Genomic DNA, 22,531 nt, shown 5'->3' on the forward strand with positions numbered 1-22,531 from the left:
AACTAGGTAGCACATAAAAAAAATAACGAAGAACTTCATTGCCTTAAATCTGATAAGCTGTATGTTCGTTCAGTTTTCTATTACTGATACTCTATAATATTTCTCCGATACTTATAATAACGTCACTAGAGGTTTTACGCCGCCGCTTACATCTGTGCAAACAGTATGGTAGAAAAAAGTATGTTACCAAAAGCGTGCGCTCAAAGTCAATTGCATGCATCGTATCAAAAAATACCATACGACACGAGGCCAATCTACTTTCCCGTACTTGTATTGTAATTTACTATTACAGACCAATATCTTTTTGTTGGATCTTCAGATGACTTTTTTTATTGGGTTTATGGCACACCGTATCAATTACGTGGCACTAATCTTTGAATCAACTATTAATAATAGTCACGAATAGAACTAATCACGAAGAGGTAACGAATGCTTATTTTATTACTTGGCTTGTTCAGTAAAATACATTGTAATTGCAAGTAATGTCAGAAAACGTTATAGTAAGAGCTTTTCTCGTAATTTACGTGTTTGAGAGTAACGAGCAAGTTCTACTTATTTGTTGCTTCAATGCGACAAATTAAAAAAAAACTTCCTTTCCGTAGTCTTTGACGGTCATTCAGTAAAAGTACATTAAGCAAGTAATGTTAGGATTACTAAAGTGGGAAGCAGAGATGACACGGAATTATGTAAACTACTTCTGAGAGGCAGAGAATAACGAAGAGCTTCTGTTAAAATATTTAATTGGCGCTGTCGCTGTAGATATGTAATTAGAGATAAGAAGTAGCGAAGGAGTATATACCATTGCGTTTTCATAGTGCACAACAACTGCGCAAACAATATTATCTTGAAAATACGCTAATATCTAGTCTCGAAAGCGAACAAACATCATTGTCTTTGAATATCTAATAGATAGACCTATTCGACGTTATAGCTAAATTGGAAAGGACTGTCGATTTTAGATGGTATGACAATCCATAGATCGATTACAAAATTCCTTTCTCCATCTACCTAATATACGTATGATTAATAATTCAATAATAATTCAGTGTTCGTATTTTTCATAGAATTTTTCCTTTCTGAACCTGCGCATTTGAAGATAATGATCGAAACCCCTTTCCTTATATCTTCATTCAAGACGAGAGAGCAAAAAATGGAAGTCCTTTGTGCCGGGGCAAGCATGGTCGAATTCATAAAACGAATTTCCTCCTCTTCTCGCAGACTTTTGAAGACCATTCAACCCAAGTATAACCCGAGCCAGACGTGAAAAATGTTTGGAATGCATTCGCGGTCATTTTCGCATCCTGTAAACAATAAAAGTGCGAGACATATGAAAGTAATTTATTGTTATTCACAAACCGTCGTTAATCTTGATAGTACGACATCTTCGGAATAGAATACGAGGTGCGAAATTATGCAAAACATTGCGAAGAGTAGGAAGATGGACGTTTATTAAAATCCTTGATTGATTTGCTTCACCGTACGCGTAACTCAAGACAAGTTAAGGACACCGTCGTGTGTATGCATTTGAGACGCGGTAATCAATATTGAAGATACATAAACAGTCGATCGTTTCCTGTTGACTCGCCGTGAAAGTAAAGAAAAGAGAGAAGATATGGAAAATCTGCAAATTGGAGAATGAAATACGTTTGCAATTAAGCTGAGAAATGGTCGGCAACGGAGTTTCATACGAAAGGTCTACGGAGATTACGCACGCTGTAAAAGAATTCAAAGATAAAAGAGTAAGAGAGAGATAGAGAGAGAGAGAGAGCGAGCTGCAAAGCCGAGTCATTAAAAGTAATTTCTACGGCATAAAATGTGTGCGCGCGCGCGTGCGAGGATCGTCCGCGAGTGCTCATTCGCGTGCTCATTTTAATTGGCTTTTTAGCTCACAGTTTGATATCCAATTAGGAGGCTCTCGCTCTCTCTCTCTCTCTCTCTCTCTCTCCTGTGACGTAATTCTTTTACTTTTCTCGAAAATCCTCCAGTTGCAGTCGTTATAGGATTGTTACTAGTACAAGGCAATATTTATTTTTTTGCATTAGTACTCCTCGCACGAAATTACATAGTGTAACTTATATTCTGTGAAATATAGTAAGATTGGAAGCCCAGGCGTTTACTATATCATATACAGATCCTTTTTTCCGTCGTGTGTGATACGTTTCAGCCTTGAGCGAATCTCCACCCTACCGAAAAGTGAGCTCCAAAAGGAAGGATAAGGAGGTCAGATAGCGAAGTGGCCGCAATTGGAACTTCTGCTAAAAATTGATGGAAGAACAAAATGGAAGTTAAAAAGCATCGATCGTCGTCGTCACAATGTAGTTGGTTGATGCAACATTATTGCGCTTGCGCTGCTCATACCTATGTAAAAATGTACAAAGAGAGTATAATGAGCAGCAGCTAATAAGCGAGGATATAGAGAGGACGTGGATGTAGCTGCCGCACAGGTGCAGGTATATAACAAAGGCCCTACCTAATGACGATATATACGCGTGTGTAACAACATGGCATGAACGTTAAATCTCGGATTTCTTTATTTTTTCGTTATTGCGATACAATAACGGCTTTGTACTTGATTTTCATCTTCCCTGACTAAAATGAAAAAAGAAAAAATCCGTTTCCACTCACGTAGGTAAACAAAGTTAGGCAGAGAACGGAAGAGGATTCAAAGAAGACTAAGTGAAAGCACAAAGAGAAACTGTAAGAGCTTGCCTACGCAATTTTCGTCACTCTCTCTCCCTCTTTCTCTCTCTCTCTCTCTCTCTCTTTCTCTCATGCTTTTGCCATGCAAAGAGAGAGATGAATTCGTCTTTTCTCGCGGCAGCGAAAAAAAAAAATAGCGTCGGCGTCGTTTAAATGCGTTCTATGGAAACCTTTGACAGTAAAATAACACGAAAGAACTTGTACTTTGTGCTGCGCGAGATGTTGCACTTCATAAATCGAAGCACCTCTATTACCTGGCTTGGACAAATTTTTATCCACTGTGAATTTTATCAGATAACACTTTGCGAATCGTTTTATGGGTACAGTAAATGTCGCAGGTGACCGATGGAACCTCGAAAATTCGACCACACTGTCGTGATTTAGTGAACGATGGCTTTCAAGCCAAAACTTGCCAAGCGATAACTCATCGTCGCTTTACAACGTACTTTCCCGTCTCTATTTTTTTTACAATGTCACTCTCTTGCTACTGCGCGAACACATACAGGCTATTTTAAGCGCGCGGAATTCCCTGAGAAATTTCGGCACACGGGAGAGAACAAAGAGGCACAATGAAGAGAAAGTGAATGATGTAAAGCCGAAGAGTTATGATGCTGACAACAAAAAAAGGGATTTCAGAACAAACCAAACAATCCAACTGAACAGGAAAGAGAGAGAAAGGCGAACTGCGGCGCTAAATACCGTGACATGGAAATCGAAGCGAGAATGATAGAGCGACCGTAGTGGTTTCTTTTATTGCTTCCTCGCGCGCTCTCTCTCTCTCTCTTTCTCTCTCTCTCTCACTCTCTCTCTTACTCTCTCTCTCTCTCTCTTTCTCTCGTGCAACGGACTCAACTTTGACAATACGTTATCTATAAGTTTAACGTTCACATCTATTACAACTCCATAAAAATTCATATGCAAAGAGGATTGAACAGAGTAAGTTAATTTTTTGTTAGTTGAGTGATTTTACGTGGTTTGTAAGAGAATAATAAGCGCTGTGTCTAGATTACAAAGAATTTTTCTTGTGAAAGGCTTAATTTTTATCACCGATCTACATTTATCTAACAAGTATCTCAAACAATCTCGGCAAATAAAATGCTAAACTCGTCAAATAGTGGGAAGGTCAACGAGCGAATGAAAAAAAATAACGCAAACACAACAACTTGGCCTATACGAAGAGAAGAACAGAAAGGGGGTGAGAAAATGGTATCTTGGGCCAAAATCCGTAATCCCTGTTTGGGAAAGCAGCATCAGCTCTCTCGCGCGCACGAAACAAGCAGTTGCTGGGCTAAATTTACGGCGTTGCAGATACCCTTGACACGTAGTCGTGCACACATCGACAGCGACGCGGAAGCTGCGCGCCAACGAGCTTTTCGTCGTGGCGCCGTCTCGACGGATATCCTATCGATTGCGCGCGCTCGCGTGCAACGCCACCACGAGCAATAATACAACCACGACCCCCGCGCCATTTCTTTCATTGTCGAAATTATTCTATAGCTGGGCGATTGACTATAGTCTATTATGCTTGTGCTACAACGAAATCAACTGCGAGCATAAATTAATTGGATGGGTTGTGAATGCGAGATGTATCATTGATTTTTCGACTGATGAAAAGGCTGATTTAATTAATTTTTCCTTTGTTTTATTTTAGTGCACTTTGTACATGTAATCGACGTGTTTCAGAGCAGAATTTGAACAATGACAATCGGTGCCGGGCTTATGAAAAGTTGATCAGTACCGAAAGTAAATTATAAGGATGCCGTTTGTTTGCAAAGCTATAGCGGAAAATAACGAGTGTTTTGTTTTCGACTGGACAAAAGCAGGAAACAAATCGAACGAATTTGGCCTCTTACCAGGATTCAAAATTGTGCACCGAAAACAAGAATTTCGCTAATAAAATGCACTGACCGTATTATTTTTTTTCTTCTCTTCGAAACATCGCATCGTTAGTTGAATTTTTGATATTATTTGATATCCCAGGATAAACCATCCCACTTTACGAGCCACAAAAGGGGAAAAACCTTTTTCAATGCAACCTGTTTTCGATCGAAAAGGATCCGACTTCGTCAGTTCATTGAACATTCAATATGAAAAAGTAAGCAATCTGTACGTTTGAAAATCCGCGCGCCTTGATCAATGGAATTATTTACTCGCCCTTTCCTTTCCTCTCTTATCATTCGACGTTGATTGATTTATATTTCAACTGCATATTCATTAGACAGTTAACGATGTGGACAGCCGCAACGCAGATAAATTTCGCCCGGCGGAAGAAATTTTCGCCTGACTAAACGCGATCTTGCACTACTGCAGACGGCGAGAGAAGCGCGGTCGATTTACTTTTGGAATGTCAGCACTCGTCAGCGAAAAACTGAGAAATATTTATCTTGAAAATAGTATCGACCGTTTTTCGCTGCAAACAAATATCTCTCTCTTTCTCTCTTCGCGCGGCAAAGTCGACGGCAAACTTGAGCAAAGTAAATTTCCGCGAGTGCGCGCACTTGGAGAGCATAGCTAAATGCATACCCAATCGGCAATGGTAAGCTACAAAAGCGAAGGAGTAGAGAGTGCGAAAACAGTCAAGTCAGAGGCCAGCGAGGAAGGAGCTCGTAAAAAAAGAACAATTGGAAACTGGAGGACGCCGTGTGTGCTTATCTAGCCACACATCTTCTTTGAACACCGGAGTTCCTTCGATAAGCATCTGCTGCGGATAATTCGCTTGGGAGGGGGGAGTAAAATAGACTTGAGACAACGTAGCGGTACCGGCAGATTGATTATTTCGCGGAGTCGTGTGTGCGCGAGGTCCGATGTAGGCCACACGAAGACACAATTTCCAGTTTTTTGGCCGACAGCCAGAACCGCACTCATCCCCCGTGTTCGTAGTGACGCGCTGCTGCTGAAATTCCACTCTGCAACAATTGATTTGCACGTGTGCGTGAGAGACAGGAGGCCGGTATATGGGCCCCTGAAGCTCTAACCCTGTGCCAGGGTGAAGGTTGGTCAATGCCACCGCTACATGCGCGCTTGCGCGATCAAATTCCAAGTGTCGGAAGGAGAGTCTGAAACTCCACAATCACTCGAGTGTTTGCTCAGTAGTACATTCGAATGCGGAGAATTTTGGAAAGCTGTGGTTGAAAGTAGGAAAAAAGTAAAAACAAATTGAATGTCATTGAAATCGAATCAATGAATAACCATATCTTCAATTTTCAATGCAATTTTCAACTATGTGAAACCACTTGTGTAGATTATTATTGTTATTTATAAGTTATTTTGTAATGGTCTCATCAGTTAAATCTAAATAACAAAAAGATAATTTTTCATGGAATATTCGATACCTTCTTTCTTTGCATAAAACTTTGAATAGAAGCACTAGTAAGCATATGGATAATCATGTTACTGTACCGCACCTTTAACTCGATTATACTCACTAATTAAAGTCAACGAACTAAAATCAAATACAGCGGGCCATCTCATCGCAATGTTCTCTTATTCGAGTACAAGATAAGCTGAATATGCAGCAAAATATGTATTTGTTGTTTTGGATTATCAAGTGTCTCTTTTATTCGACAAATTTTTCTAGCAATTTTTTATAATTCTGCCGAACCAATATTTCTTCCATTAAGTTAATGATCTGCACTATAGAAAAAGTTTCCAATAACAACAAGAACACAGTCATTTTCAAACTCAAGTTCGATAAAACGATCGAGTGATCAAAAGAACGACGTTACCATCTCGTGAACGCAAGTATAGCACAAAAAGGAAACGCCAACGTGCTCTCTCTCTCTCTCTCGAGTTCTCGTCACCCCAGCTCTGCTTATTTAATGCCGATAATATATAGAGCTACAGCGCTCACTCCTACTCGTCCTCTCTTTTAAATTATGACAGCCTAATTAGGGATGTCGATCGATTCGTGCGGCGCTCGCGGCGTAAAAGGGTTCATATACCTACACCTACGCGTGGATACATGTAGCGCAGTCGCATTCGTAATCCATTGGTTGGTAAAAGCGTTTTATATCGCGTTGTTGTCGAGGGCACAGAGAACGTGTGAAAATATTTACACGAATGTTCGATTTTTCGAGTAACATTTATATTCTACCGACGAGTTTATAGCTCAAAGAAAATAAAAACGAAAACAGTAGTTTTCGAAGAGCATCGCTCTCTTTATCATGTTTGATGACAAGAAGTTTGGCTGTGAAAAAGACGCTTCACTTTACGATTCAGCTGGGACTTTACGAACGCTAGTGAAATTTTTCTATGGTCTCGTCCAGTTATTCGTTTACTCATTTTCTCTCCTTTGGCTCTTTTATATTCAGACTCGAAGTATGTCTATAAGTGGCTGCTTTCAGTCGATAGCTTCTCGTAGAATCAGGAAGGGTCGGTGTGCTTGTAAAAAGTTATTGGAAAATTAAAAATTTTAGACTAGATGCCACAGAAAATAGGATCGATCAGCTATAGTACATATCTATATAACAGCATGATGAGCGATTTCACACAAGCGCTCGTGTGAAATATCAAAATAATTTTTGCTTGATTCGGTAATAATGTATATTGGATATTTATTCGGTTTCTCTTGATTTTCGGTTATTTCTCTGGTAATAAGATTTTTTTTCAGTATAGCAATATTCTATTAGCTTTATACGGCAACGGAAATAATTACAAGTTTTGATCTTTATTACATCACTCAGATATAAAAACTTTTTCGTGGCTCTGCCGCGGGGTTATACAAAAAGATGAATGATCACACCGATAAAGTTATTCCCTTTCGTAACAGCAGGGAAAAGCCATATAGAATAATTTATCTTGATTTCACGTGGTTTCGCTTCTGATGCTATCATATTTTTTCATTATACTTTAATAAGCATCTGGTAGATTGTGTTCATCGTTTTAACCAAATTTTCTGAATAAAAAACTTTTGGTTTTTCTTTTTCAGTTTATTATAGATATTCATCAATTACCATACGACAATTTAACTTAGCAAATTTTGCAGCATAAGACCTGATCTTTTCACGAACATAACATGTCCGCGTAAGAAGTGATGCGGTTATTTCACGAGGTGAACGCACAAACATGAATTTTTATAGCGTTTTTTTGGTTTTTTAGAATTTTAAAGGCAATAAAAAATCAGAGCATAATTTTACTCAAACTCTACCCTCTTGCCAAAAATGGTACAATACAAATAATCCATTAGGCGGTAAGCTTACACAATCTCATTCTATATATTGAAAATTCGGCGAAACTCTAAATTTTGATCCAGAATAACCAAAATGTAGGCTATTCGACCTAGCTATTATAAGCATTCTTGCACATTTAAAGAACATTTTACAATTTTCGACGTTCCAACGAAAATTTATTTCCATAAGCGAGGCTGCTTGAATGAAATTTTAATTAGAAAAGAACCATCATCGCAATACGAAATTGCTCGCTAATAAAGTAAAGCTGAACCATGCAATCCACTCTAACAAATTATTATACTCATTACAAGAGAAATTCACCTTTAATACAAATTGATGTTCCAGCCACTTGAGTTGGTCTTTGAAATTAATCAGCTTGATTACTATGAAACCACAAACTCTTATCACAAATAATAAAGACGTATTAAGCTCCACAAAGTTTCGCGTGAAATCGCTCCTTGACAGTTCGTTCGAAGTAAAATTGCATGCAATGAAAGAAAGTTTGTTTTACATCCGCAATACAGTAGAACTTCACTTTGTATATCTCAACTTCGTGGCACAGTTTTTCCGGCAGTCATAAAAAAAATTTCAAACTAGTAGATATAACAGTAACAAATGGAATACTCTACTGCCATTTTTCCAGCGATATTCAGCAACGCTATTTTTTTATTCGCGCGTCAATGGGCTCGCATTTTTCCAACACTCTCCTGTGTTCGCTCGAAAAATTGCATTGTGATGTCGCGGGACGGGAAGGGGGTGAGGGAGAGCAAAAGTTTTGTCGACTACGTACTTGCCTCGTTTTCGAGTAAATACAGATTTTCTGCGTGACACCCTGCGGAAATTGCTGTTATTTGCTTTTCAGCTGCAGCGGAGAAGATTCATTTTATAATTGTGAGAGTATTTGTTTTGTACGTTGATAATGCTTCTGATGGAAAAACTAATTACGGAGCCGAGTATGTTTTTCTATAAAGTAATTTACGATGTATTTCGAGATGCATCCTATCGGTTTTTTGCACATTCGTGCAATACAGAATATTTCATTGTCTTCAAAAACTTAATTTAATAATTAAACAGTCTGGCCATTCTCAAGCGTTAAGAATGTAAGAAAACCATTGCATACTTCGTCGCTTTGTACCAGCATCCAGCTCACGCCGGACGTTCAAATTAAACACGCACACTGTTACTAGGAAAATTCGCATGTAGCAAAAGCTCTTCCCACTGGAAAACACTTCGCTAACATGCACACACACTTACGAGTAAACAGCTGCCAGGCGCCGTCGCGGCGCTTTTTCGTCGTCGCCGTCGCGACGAGTTCCAATAGAAGCTGCTTTCGCGTGTCCTTGATGCCGTAAAACCGGGTTGCCGCGCCTTTGGGGACTTCAATTCCTAAGTCGAGGATTGTGTCGTGAACGTGCGCATACTTCTATGCAATTTTATTTTTCGTTATTTTTTGTCTACTTTTTATGGTTTTTTGTTTACTGAACTTTACACTTACATAAAGATAATTTGTGTTTCGAGCTGATTGTTTGCGTTTTCTTTTCTTTTTTTTTTTTTTTTCTTTTTAATTGAAAATATATATCCGAATTGAATATACACTGTTTGAGTATTATTAAGATTGATGCCATGTTGTAGCATTGCTGTTCGATGCGGATTTGAGAACAACGGTATAAAGATTAATATAAATATCTTATTTGTTGTTGTAAAATATCTTTCGTTAAAAAAATGTTAAATGTATGCTATGTTTCTGTAAATTTGTACTAGAAAGAGAGAATCTTGTTATTTTAGAACATTCAATTTATTATTTAAAAAAACTTAGCGTCTGAAAAGAAATAAAATTCGGATCGACTGTTGAATTATCTTACTTTTAAAATATATAAAAATAAAAATACTGCATACTTTATACAATAGGCAATAGCTATCTATTTTATTTAAAAAATACATAAATACTTTAGATGATATTAGACAATTTAAAAGAGCGTCAAATTTTGAATTTATAATTTTATGGAGCTATCAATGCATTTATACATAATAAAAAAATTAAAGTTAAAGATGAAATCTGCACATTCTCCATTGATAACGCTTATCTAAGTGTCTCCTCTTTACCAACAATCAATTTACTTTTCGTATCGGCGCTCGATTGGATTTTGCTACGTTAATTAAGCTTTCTCAATCAGATATAAAGAAATGCGAAGTTTGTAATTTGTCAGTTACATAACGAGAAAGTATTTAAAGAAACGACAAGCATTCGATATTATTCTTCAATGTTGATTTATTTTGAAAAAATATTACCAGTTATTTGACTTTCATCATTCCAAACCTTGTTTACGTTTAACTATTCCTTGCAAGTTTCACTAAACTTCTAAAACATTCAAACTTCGCGGTTAGACACGTGCAGCTTAAACACAGCATTCGACCAATCAGAAGGTCAACTCTCGTTGGATTGATCAGCGATTGGTCGCACGTTGGCAACACGTGCAGTCAGCTGACCCGCGTTCGCACACAGTGCCATCAGCAGCCATCGCAAACTGTAGCAGCAATCAAGCAGCCTGCAGCAGCACGCCCGGACTTCCCGCAGACTGGGTGCAGTGCAACAATCGGTGATCGTCATATCCGTGTCAGAGTGCTACAGGCATTAACGTCCACATAAATCGTAAGTCTCATTCAGATCACCCCTTCATTGCTGTCCTAAGTAACTATGAGTGCGTATGCGTAAGAGGGATAAAGTCACGGGACAGACACTGTGTGAGAGTGTACGTGTGACTGGGGCGCCAGGGCAATATCGATCGCGCGCCATAACTTGCCGTCGCTGATTTTTTTAATATCAAGGCTAAACTTGACGACTTTTAACCGAGAACAATATTGTTGAAGTAAGTCTTACCTTTCCACCACGCAGATCTTTGTTATGTTTTTCGCTGTGTGTATGTGTGCGCGTTGCGCCGAGGATTACTGTTAGGTAGCAGACGGCTGCTGAGCTTATGCTGTTTTTACACAGGCACATAATCCCGCGATTCGTCGAGAGGTTTAATTCGATAAGTGAACGCAATTTACATCGTCGAATAAATTAGGCAGATTATTCATAAAGATGCAAAAAGTACAATTACTTCGGTAGCAAAGATTCTTATACTAAGTTTTATGGTGATGTAATTGTTCGAATCTTCCCGTGCTGCTGTATTGTTCCAACAAGTTTAATTTATTTATGATGTTCGTGTGATATATTAGAGTGCAGCTATTTTGTTTCCTCGAACTAATTTTTTTCGGATCCTCAAAGATGTGTTTGATCACCACATGTACTGGTAATCATTTATGTCGACCGTGCATCATAATTTGTGTACAAAAGTTCCATATCGAAAATAGCAAAGTAAACAAAAAGGTCCGTTATTAATAGTTACATAAATACAATAGCAGGAGAGTCGGAGAGCAGCTATACAAAGTATCTGCAAGCGTAAAAACAGCATAATTCCGCCAGCCAGGCAAGCAGCAGCAGCGCGACTCGCGGAGGAAGGGCTACGCCTACATCAAGCGCTCACGTGAGAAAGAAAGACGTCGTCGCTGCTGTTGCTGCATTCGTTTTTTTGTTTCATTTTTTTCCCAAGATCAATAACTTTATGTTTATTTGCATCTTGATATTGTAAAACAAGTCATTTGACGTGTTTATTGTCTGTGATCGTTAAATTAAAGGTGTCAAAGAAAGTGTCTTAAACATTTACATATCTCGTCATTGATTTTATCGGCAGTTTTTTGTTTTTGGATTCACACTGTTTTATGTCCGAAAGGACAGCAAGTGTTTCTCGATTGTGTTAGGGATCGTTGATGATTGATAAATTTCTTGGTAACTATTCACCACAAGATACTCCGCACTTTTGGCACTCGCTATCTCGTGAGTGTGAGATGTATCACGTGATTTTCAATTAAAGCGGAATGCTTCTTGAGCGCGTTCTGCTGCGTCTTAAATTATTTATATTTTCGTGCTGCGTATCTAGTTTTGCTCGGTTATTCATGTTAGGCCGTATTCATCAAAATTAATTTGTCCATGCTTACTAAAATTTTATGTGGAATAAATGAAAACTCTGAGTCAGAGATTATCAGTTGTGTTTTGGAGCAATGTTCATATTTTATGTTGATTTTTGATAAAACAGTAACATAAAAGTGTAGTAAATTTGTTATTTACAGATTAACTGGTCACAATGACGCTGCCAAAGATTGCAAATGAGGAGAAGGAGCATAAATTTGGATATGTCTATGCTGTATCTGGTCCTGGTAAATATTTTTACTTTTGGAATATAAATAACTAGGTGTAAGTTTATTTTTCATGAAAAAATGATCCATTTCAGTCGTTACGGCAGAGAGAATGTCTGGATCAGCTATGTATGAGTTGGTCCGTGTTGGTTACCACGAGCTTGTAGGTGAAATTATCCGTTTAGAAGGTGACATGGCTACCATTCAGGTAACTAAACTCTACTTATTAGAATATTATATTATAATGTAAAATATAACTTTTATTATCACCATCCAATTTGTATAGTATTCTATTTAATTGTGTTTTTTAAAAAGACCCATTGTTAGATTAGAGTTTAAATTAAACTGAAAATTTAAACTGTAATACATTATTATAGGTATATGAGGAAACCAGTGGTGTCACAGTTGGTGATCCAGTACTACGTACTGGCAAACCCTTATCTGTAGAATTAGGACCTGGTATTTTAGGAAGTATTTTTGATGGTATCCAACGTCCACTGAAAGATATCAATGAGCTGACTAGCTCAATTTACATCCCTAAAGGTGTGAATGTTCCTGCTTTGGCTCGCACTACATCTTGGGAATTTAATCCCTTGAACATCAAAGTTGGTAGCCACATTACAGGAGGTGATTTATATGGTATTGTCCATGAAAATACATTGGTAAAGCACAAAATGATTCTACCACCTAAAAGTAAGGGAACTGTAGTGTATTGTGCTCCTGCTGGTAATTACACTGTTGAGGTAAGTTGCTACATCTTGAATTAAAGCTTGTTTTATCAAATTCTCATGTTTAAAATTTTGTACTACAGGATGTTGTTTTGGAGACAGAATTTGATGGAGAAAGGACAAAGTATACTATGCTACAGGTAATTTATACACTGACTATTCTAAAATTAGAAGTATTTATTCAAGCACTTAATTTTCTGGGTAACTCTTTTTTAATTGAAAATAGAACATTTACTTACTCATTGTTTTCAATCATAGGTGTGGCCCGTACGTCAACCGCGTCCAGTTACAGAGAAATTGCCGGCTAATCATCCTCTGCTGACTGGTCAACGTGTGTTGGACTCACTTTTTCCGTAAGTTTTACGATCATTTTAACATAATTTCACCAATAACTATTATTAATTTGAATGCCTTTTACTTTTATAAATAGTTGTGTCCAAGGAGGTACCACCGCCATTCCTGGTGCTTTCGGTTGCGGTAAAACTGTAATCTCGCAAGCTCTGTCTAAGTATTCCAATTCAGATGTTATTATTTACGTCGGTTGCGGAGAACGTGGTAACGAGATGTCCGAAGTATTGAGAGATTTTCCCGAGCTGACTGTTGAGATAGACGGAGTTACAGAATCTATCATGAAGCGTACTGCTCTTGTTGCCAATACCTCTAACATGCCTGTAGCTGCTCGAGAAGCTTCTATTTACACTGGTAATTTTGAAAATTATATTATGAATTTTAAATGAGTGAAAGAATATTAATGAATTATTTTATTATTTTTAGGTATTACCTTGTCTGAGTACTTCAGAGACATGGGTTACAACGTATCAATGATGGCTGACTCAACATCTCGATGGGCTGAAGCTCTTCGAGAAATTTCAGGCCGATTGGCTGAAATGCCTGCCGATTCTGGTTATCCTGCTTACCTTGGTGCTCGTCTTGCTAGTTTCTACGAGCGTGCTGGGAGGTAAATGCTTTTATTAATATAACGATAAATATCATACAGCTTTTCTAAAAAGATTTATAATCAAATATGATTTTTACAGAGTCAAGTGTCTTGGTAACCCAGATAGAGAAGGCTCAGTCAGTATTGTAGGAGCCGTTTCACCACCTGGTGGTGACTTCTCCGATCCTGTCACCAGTGCTACACTTGGTATTGTGCAGGTAAACTTAAGCAGCATAGAAGGGCTTACAATTTAAAGTTGAACTTTTCACGGTACATGTATTTTAGGTGTTCTGGGGTCTTGATAAAAAACTTGCCCAGAGGAAGCATTTTCCATCTATCAACTGGCTCATCTCTTACAGTAAATATTTGCGTGCTCTGGATGATTTTTATGACAAGAATTTCCAGGAATTTGTTCCTCTGCGTACTAAAGTCAAGGAAATTCTCCAAGAGGAAGAAGACCTTTCAGAAATTGTGCAGCTGGTTGGTAAAGCTTCTCTTGCCGAAACTGACAAAATCACTCTTGAGGTTGCCAAACTTCTCAAGGACGATTTCTTACAACAGAACAGGTAATACTTTATACAATTTTGTTTTGAGATTTATACAAGTATATAGTAATCACTTCGACCCTGATTTTTAGTTACTCGCCATATGATCGTTTCTGCCCATTCTACAAGACAGTCGGCATGTTGAAAAATATGATTGCATTTTATGATATGGCTAGGCATGCCGTTGAATCCACAGCACAATCTGATAACAAAATCACATGGAACGTCATCCGAGACAGTATGGGCAATATACTGTACCAACTCAGTTCCATGAAATTCAAGGTAAATTAATAAATATTTTATTACTGAATCTACTTCTTATATTTTTATTTTTTATTTTACTGCTGAAGGTTATGGGGAAAAATTTAGTTCTTACGGAAACCAAAATGAACGTTTCATACTAAAAATTTTTGGATTTGTATCGAATGATTTATACTTCCATAAGTTGATTGCATAAATTAAATCCAATCAATATCTAATTATAACAAATTATACACTAACTTAACCTTTGAAGGAGCTTATCCTCATCGAAATAAGTTGAATTGTTTTAGAGATATGCAAAAATATACAAAAAATTAGAAAAAAAACCAACATACAAAAAAATTAAAAAATAAATTCAGTCGAATATAGAATCTTCTACTTTTTTAAACTCAACAAAAAATGGCATGCGATTTTTATTTTGTCAAATCAGTAAAAAAAAGTGTAATTAAATAAATCAACATTTTAAATACATTAATTTCAGGATCCTGTAAAAGATGGCGAGGCAAAGATCAGATCTGATTTCGATCAACTTCATGAAGATATCCAACAGGCGTTTAGGAATTTAGAGGATTAATTTTTCGCAATATATGTGAATTTATTGTTATTGTACTGCCTGGACTTCCATTATCGGAAATTAATCCAGTTGCAGTCGTTTGGGGTTGTACCTATTTAAAAAAAAAGATCATGCCGTCATATCATAGAAGTAATATACTTTCAAAAATTATCGAGAGATACAAGAGAGCGGTCGTAATTATTAGCTGATGGCTATTTTTTATTAGACCAATGTAGAATTATTAATTTTTCAATCTGAGAGAAAATACACCTTAAGCGCGGAAAGTGCTATCAAAACATTCCATAGCATATCCGAAACCCACGGAAATCCTAGCTTAGAAAATTTTATTGAATGCAATGATGAATAGCTAATCATTTCGAATGAACTGTTTTTGTGATTATTATATCATTTTCATCTGATTTTAATTGGATCATTATATGAAAGTATTAATGATGAATTGTTAGTTTTAGTGATCAAATGATTTTATGGTTATTCAAAACGAAAAAGAAAAGAATTTGTTTTAACTTACTCATTCATACCACAGTATTTAAATAAAAATAAAAAAAATGTAAATAAAACATATTTCGTTGCCAATTTGAATTGGTAAAACAACTTCATGGTTCGAGCAATTAATTCTATTTATGAACTGTACTGTATTGTTTTCAATCAAGTTTTCTAATCAGGATGAGTACACGAGCTAATTTGTAAATTTTAAGTGCAAGTATCAGTTTCATTTTCAAGACAACGAACGAAAGTATAAACATCAGTCCTTTTTAAAGCAAATATACTAACTTGAATTTATATTTTTAAGTAAAGAATGTTTATGCTGTTTGGAGAAAGGGCTCCTGCGATTAGATTTGCATGAAAAATATATAATCGATGAATTTAAAAAGAATTTTTAAGCTACGTATATATTTTTCAACGTCTTTAACTATAACAACACAATGTTTCAAGAAATAAAGTGGATTGACAAATATTGTACCCATTTTCTTAGTACACACCTTGAAAACGAAACTGACATGCTTTTAAAATATAATACTTTAGTTTTCTTTTTTCTAAGCTATATTATTTCCGACTATCCTCAATCTTCCATCTTGATTTAATAGTAAATGGGATATTTGCAATCAATTGTGTGCATAACAAATTAAAAAAAACTGTGAAATCCTAGGACCGATACTCAAATGAAAGACATCTAAGAATTATCTCGTTGCTTTTTAGTTAAACCTACATCGGATTACTTTTATTTAAAAAAAAAAGCATAATTGTGCGGTTTCTCACTTGTAGTTCAGAATAAGATGATCACTTGAAGGAAATGATTATATAAAATAGCAAAGTGCTTAGAGCCAATAATTAAAGTACGTAGAGCAGTTTTAGATGGAATTGATGAAAATCGGTATATAGACAAATTTTTTATATAATTGTTTATGTGCATGCAGTAGTTTGTAGTAGTCTGAAGGATGTGATTATATACAATTATTTTTTTCAAAAAAACAATGGGACCGTTCTCACAAATTTGCTATCTGTGCTTCTGTCTCCTGTTGCAACGAACATGAAAAAAATTATCATTCAATTGCTGTACATAACTATTTGATGTGAATCTTAATTAAATTAAACTAAAACGAAAAAAAAACAAAATAAATTGGAGCGAATTTCGAACGCTCGTACTACTGTCAATACATACACCCCATTAACGACAATAAAAGAAAAAGAAAGCAAATAGGACACCCCTAAACGTTACTTTTTTTGAGAAGAGAAAACAACAAAAAAATAATGTGTTTATTATAATTGTAAACTGTAATTCTTATATATTGTAACGATGATCGTGGGTGAAATTTCAATATTAATTACGATCTCGATATCCATAAGCGTTTGAACAAAATGTGCGTTAACATCGTATCCCTAGGAATACATATTTTTTTGCCCCACTTTCACCAAGATAGAGATGAATTTTAAAGGAGACTTTCTCTTAGGGACATCAAATTCGAACTCTCGCCATCGATTGTGAAGCAGCTTTGTGCATTTCCAACAACAAAAAACCCTTTCAAGTCGAAATCATCGTGCATGCACAAAAAAAATAAAATTGAAAGCAACAATTAAGCTCTAATCATTGTACAATAACCGCATCTCTTGAAAAAAAAGCTCTCGGTCCTGCTGTTTTACGCGCGACGACAATACAAATAATTAAACATTGAACAAAATAAAAAATGATGGCCTTGGCGTCGGATGATTCGCGCGTCGGGAGGACCTTTTTGATAGCTTTTTTTATAACTCAGAAAACGTTGTTTGAGATGATTAATCCGTATTGAATCGTGGAGTATTATTATCTATTGTACCATATATTATGTTATGTAAACGTAACAGAAAGTATACATAGGCGTTAAATAATGTTATACAATGTTAATATAGAAAAAACAGTTTTAAGAATGCTAGGCTATATATAATGATGAAGAGAAAATAAAAATGTCAAGGTGCTGGGTTATAGCAGTTGAGAATTGAGAATGATGATAATGATGATGATGATTAGCAAAGGCTCTCCATTATGTCCAGTTCCAGCAGCTTCAGTATCATTTCCATTGTATGATATGTAAAAAAAAACAAATAAAAGCTATGCACAATAAATTTGTTGTTTCTTCAACTGTTTTACCCGTTATACATAAAATACTAATAATTAAACATTCTACTACATCTTAGAATATTTCATAAAACTTATTACTAGATTTTTGTTTCATGATAATTTAATCGATAAAATATATTAATATACCCAGGGTATCAATGAAAATAATACATTCTTTAAATTAAGTTTCAAATTTCATTTTAATAATTTGATAACAATAACTCCGCGCTATATACATCAATGCTATTTTACAACTTCTATTACAATTGATTTTTCTGAATACCTTTTGAATTTTTTTTGAATCGCATATTAATATGAAAATATATTAACATACTATTGAAATACTATGTTTGAGTTAAAGTTTGTACACGTTTGTGTTTAATTGAATGAAATTTTAAACGCCAATTGTACGAAATGTCTGTAGTTTTGACTAAGTTGAAATTATTTTTCTTTCATATACCAAATTACAATTTTATTTTTTGTCTTCAGTTTCAATTGGTGCTGTTAACTCATACATACAAATCATGACTCAAAATTAGTATATTATTTTAATATTCTCGGAACGCTCTATACATTTTATTGAATGCTGAATAAAACTGCGAAAAGTCAAAGTTTCATAGCCAAATTCTACAGAACTTGCACAAACATTTACATATATACAGAAGTATATGTGTTTTTACATTATATTTAGTGATACACGTGAATCTATATTGACAAGATACGATTTTTTCTTCATTAAAGTCACTAAGTGTTCACAGTTGCGTTAGGACTCGATTATTGAACAATTGTCACATACAACAATTTATTATTAACGCAATTTCTCTAAGCGCTAACGTACTTGATTATTCCTAGCTAACAACAAAATTGTATTAAAAATAAAAAAGATATTCGATAAATTATTTTTCTGATAAAAAATTAAGCATTTTTTTCTCTTTCAAAGATTTTTTTCGCAATAATGGGAATATACATTCTAAATTAATAAACAATGTTTATTAATTTTTAAGCTTTAAAACTAATTATTCAAATTATTAATTTTTATAACAATAGTAATTTTTATATCAACCTTAAAATATTAGGAAACAAAACTTATTACTCAAAAAATCACATAATACTACACATTTGAAGTCACCAAAGTTACGATTTCAAAATCAGAGATACTAATAATTTAAAAATCAAGATTTTATTTACAAAATTATATCGCCATTTCAACACTTTAAGGCATCATTACTGTTATTTAAAAATATAACTTCTCCAAAAATATTACATACTTGAAAATAAAATGATGCAAAATATATGACAATTCATCTAAAGTTAAACAAGACTATATATATGTGCACATATATATATATATATATATATATATATATATATATATATATATATATATATATATATAGACACACAGACATATTTTGAAAAACAAAAGTCTTATTTTTACTACAATGAAAAAAAAGAAAAAGAAAGATTAGAATGCTCTGAGCACTTATATGTACAGAAAAAAGTCGTAAATTAATAAATAATCAATTAAGGAAGTATATGAACATCTCCAGCATCTTGAGTTGTTGGTATTTGAGATTTAAGATGTAAATTTTCTCGTCGAAGATTAGTAACTAATGCTTTTAAGGTTGCAACTTCCTGGCGCAGTTTCTCATTGTCACGCAAACATTGTCCCATTGATTGGTTAGCAGCTCGTAATTCTGCTATATATTCACAAGCTTTGGCTAAAATACCTCCTTTACTCTATAATAATTAACATTTTAATATATTTAAAATCATTTAAATATAATATATTTAATCACAATTAACAGTTAAATTGATGTCTACCTGTGTCTCGTAATTAGCTTTCCCACCTCCTTCTCCTCCACTTCCACTGCCATTAGTTCCTGGACTACATTCAGGAATAATCTTTCCAAGTTTCGATATCCAGTTGTTGATCTTATCCCTTCTTCTACGCTCCACTTCATTATGCGTAGCTCTTCTTCTATCATCCCTCTAAAATTATTTAATTATTAATAAAAATATTGCACTTGAAAAATTGATTGAAAATCAAGATATAAATATACCTTCTTAAGACCAGAGGATGTAGTACGAGGTGCTTCTATTTGTAAAGTAGCTGTTGCCCTAGGAGCTATAACAGATCTTGAGGTCTGGGCAGTTGTAAAGACGTCATTTGCACTTCCTATAACGTATAATTGGCCATTTATAGGTGATGTTAACACCTGCAATGGTGCTTGAGTCACGGGTAGTTCAATTTCACTGCTGGGTGCCCCATTGACTTGTACAACCCTGTATGCCAATGTTTCTTGGTATCGCATACCATCTTCCCCTACAGCTTCGCCTGTCGATTCAGTAAATTGTTAGGATTTCTTAATAACTCATTAATATTTCTCATTTTTATTTTTATTAAAAAACAAATTAGAGATTCTGTAAAACTAGTTTAACAACAATGTTCTGATAATATTATTGTATTGATTTTAAACAGAAATGTAATGTCAACAAAAAATTACATTTGAAGAATTTCATTTAAGGTAATAGATAACCAAACAAAAGCTATTTATATAATATATATTATTGAAAAAATGTTGTTACTTTTGATAAAACACGGCTCACCATCGCAGTCAACTATTTCAGCCTCTTCGATGACGATGCTCGGGTTGCTATGTTCCTCCTTGGTTGAGATGTTGCTATACATGAAACAGACAATAATATCACATACACTAGGTGCACTATGTAGTGGTGGTTACGTTGGTGAGAACGCATAACAAAGTATACGTACAATTGGTGAAAAAAAAATGACACGCGCGAGATAAGCGCGCTGAGTGTATACATCAATATATACATATATATAAATATAAATCTATATATGTGTGTGTGTGTGTAGAGAGAGAGGAGGAAAATGCGCACTGCACACGCACTAGACGAGTTTAATAAAGTGACCTTGATGACGCTTAAGATGCTCACTGATGACGTATTATAGGTAAATGAATAAATATTACGAGCTCACCTTACATCCTGTTGGTCCAGGTGTTGATCCAGGATGTCCATTTCCTTGGCGGACAGGAAAAAGCGTTTGAATTTTGCGAAAATTCACGTGAGCTGGTCACGGGACACGGTAACGAGGTCATGTGGTTTCAGACAAGATGGCGCTTAAGCCCAGCGCGCCCGCGCACACCGACACTCCCACCACCATCTATTACCACCACATATTTTTTGACGCACGCGCTGAACGATCGATACGACAGCGCTTAATGTTTTATATACGGATACACAGAAAACTTGAAAATCGCAGTGATTTGTATACAAATTTTTTTTCAATTGATTTACAAATATGAATATTTGGTAAAATTTTTTTAGAATATTGAAATTCCATTAAAAAAAGAACACATCAAACTTCTATTATTTTACTGAAATGATCGATGTTATGGATCACTATATAGGAATATATATTTTTTACAATTCATAGAGTTATTAATTTAAGTTGTTTCTCTCATGAAAAATGTGATAAATTTGTTTTTACGTTTACCACATATTTTTATCATATTCTATAACTTTTATAATTCCTTATGATTTCAACGATAGAACAAAATTTCACCATTTCGCGATAATTTAGCTTCACGATTCACGTGGTGTTGGACTGCCTACTGCAATACTTAGCGGATCGCAGTTCGTCGACGAATGTTGACTCGATCAGTTGAGGTTATGATAGTAATATAAATTTTAAAGTAATTCAATTAATATAACCTAAATTTTCTATAAAAAAAAGGGTAATAATGTTTTCTCCGCGACGAATAATTAGTTTCGGACTGAGGATGACATTACAACATTTACAAGAGAACATTACCAGCATGCAGAGTATTCAAAAACCAGCTTTATTCATGCAACGTTGTAATTTTTCGATAGCGAGAACATTTATGTCAGAATTTATTCAGAAACCAACTGTGGAAAATACAAGTTCAGATGAAAACCTTAAGCAACAATTAGCAGAAATTACTGGAAAATTGCAACTTTCCTTTACTTGCAAAAAGTGCAACACTAGAAACTTTAATAAATTTATATCCAAACATGCATATAACAAAGGAGTTGTCATTGTTCGTTGTGATGGATGTAAGAATAATCATCTAATAGCTGATAATTTAGGATGGTTTGGTAATCAGGGGAACAGAAATATTGAATCAATCATGAAAAAAAAAGGTGAAACCGTTCGTAGAATAAAAGCTGATGATCATGGAGGATATTTTGAAGTATTAGCAACCGAAGAAGCTTTAAGGATTGAAACTTTGTTAAAAAAGCAAATTACAGAGAATATCAAACCAGTTGAAGAAACTGAAGAAGTTGATAAAGTAAAATATGAAAAAGTTAGATAATTGCAAAATAATTAGAGTAGTTATAAATTCTTGTATAAAAATTTATTTTTCAATTATTACATAGGTAGAAATGTTTAATATTGTGTATATATATACAAATAAAATAGTTTTATTTAAAAAAGTTGTCTTTGACGCATTATCTGGACAAGTTTGGCTGAAACTGATTAATTTTAATAAAATACATTTCTATACTATTTCAGTAAATTCTTATAATTTATAATATTATTAGATGTTTGAGGTTTAGATTATTCTGATTTTATTACGTAAGCAACATTTTAAATTATAAATGTTGGCTATGTTTTCAATAGTGAAAATACCAAAACAAATAAATTGCAATTAGATTATCAAATGCAAAGATAAATGAATATTAAGTCTGCATATAAAATAAATTATTTCTACTAAACTTGTCCATTTTTTACTATAAC

At 34.9% G+C, this 22,531-nt stretch overlaps 3 protein-coding genes across 7 annotated transcripts; 2 read left to right on the plus strand and 1 right to left on the minus strand.

Annotated features, from left to right (window-relative positions):
- Positions 1-10,376: 10,376 nt before the first annotated feature.
- LOC131669322 (V-type proton ATPase catalytic subunit A) lies at positions 10,377-17,246 on the plus strand. 4 transcript variants are annotated; one of them, XM_058944117.1, is made up of 12 exons: positions 10,377-10,518; positions 12,039-12,125; positions 12,200-12,312; positions 12,482-12,847; positions 12,916-12,972; positions 13,091-13,185; positions 13,263-13,534; positions 13,607-13,790; positions 13,870-13,987; positions 14,055-14,335; positions 14,407-14,596; positions 15,057-17,246. In XM_058944117.1, exons 2-12 carry the CDS (start codon positions 12,053-12,055, stop codon positions 15,147-15,149), a joined length of 1,842 nt encoding a protein of 613 aa, XP_058800100.1. In that variant the 5' UTR covers positions 10,377-10,518; positions 12,039-12,052; the 3' UTR covers positions 15,150-17,246. The 4 variants fall into 4 exon arrangements, with proteins under 4 accessions (XP_058800100.1, XP_058800101.1, XP_058800102.1 ...); XM_058944118.1 differs by lacking the exon at positions 10,377-10,518 and adding an exon at positions 10,632-10,735; XM_058944119.1 differs by lacking the exon at positions 10,377-10,518 and adding an exon at positions 11,377-11,395.
- A 1,902-nt stretch (positions 17,247-19,148) lies between these two features.
- Positions 19,149-20,919, minus strand: LOC131669396 (upstream stimulatory factor 1). 2 transcript variants are annotated; one of them, XM_058944231.1, is made up of 5 exons: positions 20,747-20,919; positions 20,353-20,426; positions 19,806-20,080; positions 19,567-19,734; positions 19,149-19,482 (listed from the first exon to the last, which is right to left on the minus strand). In XM_058944231.1, the coding sequence occupies exons 1-5, from the start codon at positions 20,785-20,787 to the stop codon at positions 19,267-19,269; spliced, it is 774 nt and encodes a 257-aa protein (XP_058800214.1). In that variant the 5' UTR covers positions 20,788-20,919; the 3' UTR covers positions 19,149-19,266. The 2 variants fall into 2 exon arrangements, with proteins under 2 accessions (XP_058800214.1, XP_058800213.1); XM_058944230.1 differs by having other exon boundaries at positions 20,332-20,426.
- Positions 20,920-21,087: 168 nt separating this feature from the next.
- LOC131669397 (uncharacterized) lies at positions 21,088-22,236 on the plus strand. The gene has a single exon (XM_058944232.1). It carries the CDS (start codon positions 21,513-21,515, stop codon positions 22,104-22,106), a length of 594 nt encoding a protein of 197 aa, XP_058800215.1. The 5' UTR covers positions 21,088-21,512; the 3' UTR covers positions 22,107-22,236.
- Positions 22,237-22,531: the final 295 nt, after the last annotated feature.

This window comes from Phymastichus coffea, unplaced genomic scaffold (genome assembly GCF_024137745.1).
Source record: "Phymastichus coffea isolate CEN01 unplaced genomic scaffold, Cenicafe_Pcof_1.1 PCOF00092, whole genome shotgun sequence".
In the NCBI taxonomy this organism is placed as follows: Eukaryota; Metazoa; Arthropoda; class Insecta; order Hymenoptera; family Eulophidae; genus Phymastichus; species Phymastichus coffea.